The 8,615-nt window shown below is 34.4% G+C and overlaps 1 protein-coding gene across 1 annotated transcript; it reads left to right on the plus strand.

Moving 5' to 3' along the window:
- Positions 1 to 228: 228 nt before the first annotated feature.
- LOC122000328 (zinc finger MYM-type protein 1-like) lies at positions 229 to 7,323 on the plus strand. The gene is made up of 4 exons (XM_042554769.1): positions 229 to 361; positions 561 to 611; positions 1,548 to 3,425; positions 7,142 to 7,323. The coding sequence occupies exons 1-4, from the start codon at positions 229 to 231 to the stop codon at positions 7,321 to 7,323; spliced, it is 2,244 nt and encodes a 747-aa protein (XP_042410703.1).
- The last annotated feature ends 1,292 nt before the right edge of the window (positions 7,324 to 8,615 follow it).

Consider the following 8,615-nt stretch of genomic DNA (forward strand, 5'->3'; position numbering starts at 1 on the left):
ACCGAGAACCACTGATTACTTAAATCGAATAAGGTTTTCGTTCATAACCTATTATGGTTATCAACAGAGACGGATCTTCCTTAGGGCTATACTGGGCTATAGCCCAGCCTTGGTGCCCAGCCCAAAAATTTTTTTTATAAGGATATATATAATAAAGAGTCGGCGATCAAGGGAATTTTTGCTTTTCTGCCTTTCTGGCTTCGACGCTTAGCTTCGTCCTTCGTGCGTATGAGTCGGCGATCGGCGAATAGGCTAATCGGCAAGGTATCACCGCATCAGCAAGAGAACTCAGAAGGAAGCGTTGGCGCGACGGCATCCACGGTCGACCATCGTCCATCATCGACAGAAGAAATCAAGAAAGGTTAGTATTTTCTCAGGAGTTGTTTTTCAGGATTTAAGAATGACTGTTGTGCTTTACTGCTTTAGGAATTTTGATTTCCCATCTTCTCTATTCTGTAATCTCTATTGACTATGAGTCTATGATGATTTATCCTTTCTTAAAATACGGCATTCGGGCATTGGTAATATTTGTTTATTTTTGTTTTGCTCAAATTTTGCAGAGAGGAGAGCTGAGAGCATATTGGATATTGTTGATTGTTCCACTAGCATCAGTTAGTTTCATTAAACTTTCTTAGTTTTATCACCACTATTATTCTATTAAGCATCATTTTGAGCCATCAAAACATGAGATATTGCATCTTGCCATTTTCATTTATTTGGTCTCATCTTTAATGCTGTCCAGATTAATGAGTGAATTTTCAATTACTTTTCACTATTTAAAAATCAAATAGTGATTGCTTATGATAATTGGCTACCTCTGATTCAAGAAAAAGATGTATGCTGGGAATACTGTGAGAAGATGGACGAAAATAAGGGTCAAATAGAAAACCAAAAACTAATTAACAACAGCTGTCGTTGTGACTGCTACTACCGTCTTGGTTTTTTATGGTTAATCATTTGATTTTGATTTTGTCTATTTTATTCCGAGTTGTAGCATATCTATTGTTACTTTTACTTGTTTACTTATTCGATTGTTATTTCATTATTTATTTAGGGATATAACTTGAACTATTTTAAAATGAAACATCAATCTGCTGCAAAGAAAGAAAAGACGATAGCCTCGTATTTTAAGAAAAGAGATCATCAAACTAGTGAAAGCACTTCAATTCCCACCGTCCCTAAAATGCAACATCAATCTAGTGAAAGTCTTCCAATTCTTAGTGTCCAAATTCCTTCAATTTCCTCTTCTAGCAACGATCATCAATTATCCTCTAGTTGTATTGAACGAGATCCAGGAAAAAGAAAACAGATATGTGAATATCATATTAATGAACGAGATGAGATAAGATGTTCATATCTAAAGATGGGGCCTTATCAACCAGATATGTTGGAGTATCCGGCTACAAAATTTGGAAGTCAAAATCGTCGGTTTCAAAAAAAATGGTTCCAGAAATTTCATTGGTTGGAGTATTCGCCTTCAACAAATAAGGCATATTGCTTTTATTATTTTCTTTTCCTGAATGATGTTAATTCGTCTAATATCTCAGCATTGGTCAATGAAGGATTTGACAATTGGAAAAGGGTAAATCAAGGAAAAACATGTGCATTTCTTGCACATATTGGTTCTGCAACTTCTTCGCCTCATATTATGTGCGAGAGAAAGGCTGAAAATTTGATGAGACCCTCGCAACATATTGATAATGTCATGCATGCCCAATCTAAAGAGGAAAAAGAAAAAAATTGTTTGCGTTTGCGGACCTCAATTGTCACTGTTCGCTGGCTAGCTCTTCAAGGGTGTGCCTTTAGAGGTAATGATGAATCTCTATCTTCATCTAATCGTGGGAATTTTCTTGAATTAGTAAAGGCTTTTGCAAAAATGAGTACAGAAATTGATGAAGTTGTACTTGAGAATGCTCCAAAAAATGCTCAATATATCGCTCCAGAAATTCAGAAAGAGATTTTACATATTATGGCTAATAGAGTACGAAAGATGGTTCGTGAAGAAGTTAGTGATAAATGTTTCTGTATTCTTGTTGATGAAGCACGAGATATATCTAAACGAGAGCAAATGACCATTATCTTGAGGTTTGTGAATAATTATGGGGTTTTGACAGAAAGATTTTTTGCCATCAAAAGTGTTAGCGATACTACCTCATTGAACCTGAAAAAAGAAATATCAAATGTTCTTGTTCATCATGACCTACAAGTTAAGAAAATCATAGGCCAAGGATATGATGGTGCTAGCAATATGCGTGGCGCATGGAATGGACTTCAGGCATTATTTCTCAGAGATTGTCCCTATGCATACTATGTCCATTGCTTTACCCATCGATTACAACTCACATTAGTTTCTGCAGCCAAGGATGTCAGTGTTATTTGGGAATTCTTTTCTCATTTGGATAATATAGTAAATATTGTTACTTCTTCTACTAAATGCATTGCTGAGTTACATACTGCACAGAGAATTGAAATCGAGCATATGTTGGCAATTGGAGAACGTGATTCTGGAAGTGGGGCTAATCAGATTGGTAATTTGCAGCGAGCGGGAGCTACTCGTTGGAGTTCTCACTATGACTCAGTAAAAAGCTTGATAGGTATGTATGCTGCAACTTGCAAAGTTTTTGAAGTTCTTAGTGACCATTCTCCAAATGGAAGGGCTAAGGCTGAAGTTCGGGGGATTTATAGAAACATGGCAATTTTTGAATTTGTGTTCATTTTGCATTTAATGCATAAAATTATGAGAACAACAGATACTCTTTGTCAAATTCTTCAAAGAAAATCTCAAGATATTTTGTCTGCTGTTACATTTGTCTCTACTACCAAAACTATCCTCCAAGAACTTAGAGAATGCGGGTGGGAAGAATTTCTTCATGAAGTGAAAGTTTTTTGTACGAGAAATGAAATTGATGTGCCTGACCTTGATTGTCTATATAAGATTGGTCGTTCCCGTCAGCAAACTACAGTTGAACATCATTACCACTTTGATGTTTTTAATGCAGCAATAGATTTTATCTTGGTGGAGTTAAATACTCGATTTAATGAGTCATCAGTGGAACTTCTTTCTCTTAGTACCGCTTTAGATCCTAAAAATTCGTTTGAATCAATTAACACTGATGATATTTGCAAGCTTGCAACGAAGTTTTATCCTGAAGATTTCACAAATCAAGACATCATTGCTTTGAAGTATGAATTGGTACATTATAAACTTGATGTGATACAAAATTTGAAGGCTTCTACACTTGTTGAGTTATGTCAGCAATTAACTGAGAGTGGACGGTCAAAGGTTTATGTTATGTTGACTAGATTGATTCATCTAGTTTTGACGTTACCTGTTTCTACTGCCACTACTGAGCGAGCCTTTTCAGCAATGAAGAATGTGAAGACAGCACTTCGCAATAAAATGGAGGATGAATTTCTTGAAGATTGTTTGACACTTTATATTGAACGAGATTTAGCTAAGGATATAGATGTAGATTCTATTATAGATGAATTTTATGTTTTAAAATCTCGTAGAGCACAACTTTGTTGAATAAAATAATGTAATGACTTTTTTTGTTATACATCTATTTTTTATAATAATATATAATTTATTACATTAATTTCAAGCCCCCCCCCCCAAACTCAAATTCCTGGATCCGTCCCTGGTTATCAACGATAATCCCCAACCAAACAGTCCTTAAGAATTTTGATTCATGTTAAATTAGTACTATTACATCTTCTAGTGGTTCCCTAAGTTCGTTTATTTCCTTTTTATTCCTGATTTTGATATATTAGAAGAGTGCAATTGCATCAATCTTATTAAGTTTTTTTTTGGCCAAAAGTTTTTAATAGTTATGGTCTCACGAAGAGTTCTAAATTTAGATATAAAACATGGGTAGAATAGGGGGCCATTATGAGCATAAGAATATTCAGTTGGCATGAACCCTAACCTTTTAGGGTCTTTAAATATTTTTGATCAAAAATAGTTAATGACCCTAAATGACTCAACATCTCATAAATAAAAAAACATAAATAGTTATGGGATCATTGGAGTGCAATTATATCTATTTGATATGAATCTAAGACATTTAAGACTAAAGTAGTTGATGACTCTAAAGGATTCAAAATTTATAAATAAGAATATTAACAAACTCAAGAAAATAACAAGAATGTAAGAATTATTAAGCACTTTTGGTCAAAAATATTTAGTACCTCCAAAAAAAACTTGAAGTCTATAAAATAAAAATATGAACAAACTCTAGAAATGCAATATTATCAATTGAAACTAATTTGATTCATTTAGAGTCATTAAACACTTTTGTCCAACTGATACTCTGTTAAAAGGCTTCTTGATTGTTTGGTTTACTTTATGCAGGGAAAGTTGATTGTGCACTTTGAGCTGTGGAGGGTGGACGAATATTTTAAAAATTAAATATATATGTTAATAAATATGGTAATAAAGTTGATATGGGATTATTTTTATTTCAATTTTTTTTAATATTTTAATTTGTATAATATATGGAGAGTTAAATTGATCTTTGCTAAATAGAGAATTAGACAGCTGTTGGCTTATGTGTACCGAGTGAATAGGACACAGCCAGTTTCCGCAGGTGCCCTGTCGCTTCCTCGCTCGACATGCTCTGCCGCCCTGCCTAAGGGCATCTCTATATGATTTTTTTTTTTTTATCTCTAATATCATTATTTTTAATAATAACTAAAAATTTAGCATTCTCTCAACCCAAAAAAAAAAACACTCCCTATAACTTTAGTGTGGACATGCATTATCATTTTTTTTATTTACATCATTAATTATTAGCCCACCTATATTATATTATTAATTTTTGAGATAAAAAATAGATTTAAAATTTTACTATCGCTCTTAGACCATCTCCAATGAAAAGTTTTTAAAAAGATTTGTAAAATAAAAAAGTTAAAATTTTTTTTTAATCATTATGGATGTAAGGTTTGAGATTTGTAATTTAAAAGTGATAGTGAAATTTCAAACAGGTTCTTTCATCTCAAAATTAACTATATGGATGTAAGCAATAATTAATGATGTATAAAAAAATTTATAATGTAAGGTCCAAAAAAGGCATAGGGAATTTTTTTTTTTAATTATGGAGAAAGGAATAGGTTTTTATATTTTGATATGACATTGAAGTGAGAGACTATAAAAAGCTCATGTTGAGCTCTAATCTTTAGAGCTCCCCTTACTAGCTCCACCTATATTATTAATTTTGAGATGAAAGAGTAATTTGAAATTTACTACCGCTTTTAGGGTATCTCTAATGGGAGGTTGTTAAAGAAGTTTGTGAAATGAAAAAGTTGAAGAAAAAATCTCTAATCATTATGGATACAAAGTTTGAGGTTTGTAGTTTAAGAGTGGTAATCAATTTATAAACTTAGTCTTTCATCTCAAAATTAATAATACGGGTGGGACCAATAATTAATAATGTATAAAAAAAGTTGAAATGGAGGATTTTTTAATGTGGAGAGATTGATATATTTTTATATTTTTAATGTGACATTGAGGTGACACATTAGAGACTATAAAAAAGAGTTTATACAGAACTCTAACAATTGAAAATGTCCTTAAACTATAAACCTTAAATTTTATATCCATAATGATTAGAGCTTTTTTTTCTTTGGTTTTTAATTTCACAAATCTCTTTAAAAACCTCCCATTAGAGATATCTTAGGGCATTTTTAATGATTAAATTCTCAATAAGTTTTTTTTAATTCTCAATATGTCACATCATAAATATAAAAATCTTTTAGGACATTTCTAATGGTTAAACCTCTCAATAAATTTTTTTATAATTTTCAATATACTGCATCAATATCACATCACAAGTATAAAAATCTACTATTCTCTCCACAATCAAAAACCTCCATACAATTTATTTTGTGTCCTATATTATAAATTACATATTTTTATTTATTATTGTATTATTTAATATCTCTATATAATGTTCATTTGATATTTTAATTAATTATGCTATTTAATTTAATTCATTTATAATTTATAATTAATAAATTAATTAATTTATGATTTTTAATTAAATTTATAATTTTTATTTAATATTTAATTTTCTTATAAATTTAATTTAATTATAGTCATTTGTATATTTTTTTAACTTATCTCAAATATATTTATTTCAAAAGGAAAAAAGTACCATTTTAATTATTACTAACTATTTATAAAATAAAATATTATAATTAAATGTTTTATCAAATAATTTAGTTTTTAATTGTTTGAAAAAGGTTAATCATGCTCATTAATTAATGGCTCCACCTTCAAGAAAAAAAAGTAAATTTGAAAACTCAAACCTACTCTTGAATTAAAAGTCTCAAACCTCTCCTACATAATTATAAAAGCTTTTTTGTTAAGATTTTTTAGTTTTGTAAATTTTTAATAAAGCTTGTATTGGAAATGCTCTTAGAGATTAAGATAGGGAGGTTTGTAGTTAAAAGTGATAATGAAATTTTAAATTTACTTGTTTATCTTAAAGTTAATAATATCGTATGGATGATATAAGTAATAAATCATCACACTTTTTAAAATCATTGCACCAAAAAGTTGATAACACATGTCCATATTTTTGGGACGGTGAGATGATATATTGGAGTATTTATATCAATTATCCTATTTAAAAATTTTATCTTAAATTTTAAATAAGGTAAAAAAAGTTTTTACATCAGCTATCCTATCCATTTCCTAAATTTAGATTTGATGAATAATGATTTTCTAAATTTAGAGAATGATATCTTTATCTTAAAAATAAAATAATATTTCATTTTAATCTCTCTCTTTCCACTCATTTTTTTCAATCTCTCTCCTTCCACTATTCAATAAATATAATAATAAACAACATAGAAGAAAGAGAAGAAAATTATAAAAAATTAAGGATGATGAAAATTTTAGATAATTAATATAGTGTAGTGAAAAATAATTATCTAAATTTAATAAAATAAATTATTTATTTTAAATTTTAGATATAATAATAGAAAAATTAATATGGATAGATGTGAAAAGAAAGAAGTCCATTCAACAATGACCTAATATCGTAATATCGACCCTTATTATTATTATTATTATTATAAATAACAAAATTGCCATCGTGCTTGTTTTCCATGGAAACTTCTTCAATTTTGATTGCAGCCTGCCGTAGTGGCCTTCCTGTTATTTATTGCAAAACCTATGGATATAACCGGAATAAGTTGCCTGGTGCTGTCGGCTTCTCTCGCGTTGTCGACGTCATCGTTGCCAAAGTCCCGTGCGATAGCTCATTGCCGTTCGATCACGTCGCTCCCCCGTATATCGAATGGCCGAGATCAACGTAGGGAACACCCACCGACACGTGGCAGTAGATAGTACCTGTTGCTCCCATCGTTTAAAAAAACAAAATATATCTGCATTCTTTTAAACACGGTTTACCATGGTGATTACCTGGGACCCACGTCGGACCCGCCGATAGCTTCCAACCGTGTTCTGGGTACTGCATTGGAGTGGTGTTATTTGTTCAAATTTTCACGAGCGTCGAAACCGCACGAGAATCATCCATTGAGAGTATCACACGTGTCCTTCCTTCTTTCTCTCCTCCCATATAAAGTAACAACAACGCTTCACCTTCTTCCTCTTCCACATCGCTTCGCTTTCTTCAACATCTGCAACAGAAAGTCATGGCGAGCAATGGCGAGAAGCGACTCCACGTCTTCCACTCCACCTCCGTATCATCCTCCGGCGATCGTCGGAAGGCATCCATTAACCTCCCTCCATCGGTGGACTGGGCTGCCTCCGCGCAGCAACCGGTACGCTTCTCTCATTACCGCGTTAACTCGTCGTCGACGTCCCGCTTCCTTGTTTCGCCTGCTTCTGCTTCGGACTCAAACCACCACCCCGTCTTCCTCCAGCGCCAGCCAAAGCTACTTGTTCCGAAGATCGAGCCCTTGGAAACTGATGTTGTCGCCGATTCAGTTTCTATCAACGGAGGTGGAGGATCTCGTGGCTTCCTCCGCATCCGATCGATGGAGTCGGCGCCGATGCTCGTAAAGGCAATAGATGTGCCGCAGGTTTTGCCCTCCTGCAATCTGATTCCCACCATCGAGTCATCGCGCAAGCGCTTCCAAGCATCATCGGCTACTTCTTCCGCTAACTATTGGCTCCGGGCTCCCTCCCCTGCGCCTCCAACTCGTCGGCCATCGCTGCGGTCGAGCGAGCTGTCTCGTCTTCGGAGGAAGAAAATAAGCGACAGGATCCGTATCATCGAGTCACTCATGCCGTGGGAACGGCGGATGGACACGGGGACGCTGCTGGAGGAGGCGCACAAGTACGTCCGCTTTCTCGAGGCCCAGGTGGCAGCGCTCCGCACGATGCCCGACACCGCGGCATTCGCAGCCGCGTGCGTCTCTTCGGGCCGCGGCGGGGGTCTTCTTGCGCTGGAGCAGCTCAACCGCCAGCAGATGCTCCGGGTGCTGTTGAACTCTCCGCGGGTGCAGGAAAGGCTCTACGACAAGGACCTCTGCGTCTTTTCCGCGGAGCAGATGACGGAGCTCCGACGATCGGCGGAGTGCGGAGTTCCCTCTGCCGCCGCCGTCGACGCTTCCTGAGTACCAAACGCAATCAAAAAAGCAAC

The sequence above is a fragment of the Zingiber officinale genome, chromosome 1A, assembly GCF_018446385.1.
Source record: "Zingiber officinale cultivar Zhangliang chromosome 1A, Zo_v1.1, whole genome shotgun sequence".
Classification (NCBI taxonomy): Eukaryota; Viridiplantae; Streptophyta; class Magnoliopsida; order Zingiberales; family Zingiberaceae; genus Zingiber; species Zingiber officinale.

What these genes read in the sequence shown, in the direction of transcription:
- LOC122000328 (XM_042554769.1), top strand. Translation starts at nt 229, where the DNA reads ATGAGTCGGCGATCGGCGAATAGGCTAATCGGCAAGGTATCACCGCAT. An exon ending in TGATTGTTCCACTAGCATCA is followed by an intron (nt 612 to 1,547) that starts GTTAGTTTCATT and finishes CTAATATCTCAG; the next exon opens with CATTGGTCAATGAAGGATTT. An exon ending in GGATGAATTTCTTGAAGATT is followed by an intron (nt 3,426 to 7,141) that starts GTTTGACACTTT and finishes TTTTGATTGCAG; the next exon opens with CCTGCCGTAGTGGCCTTCCT.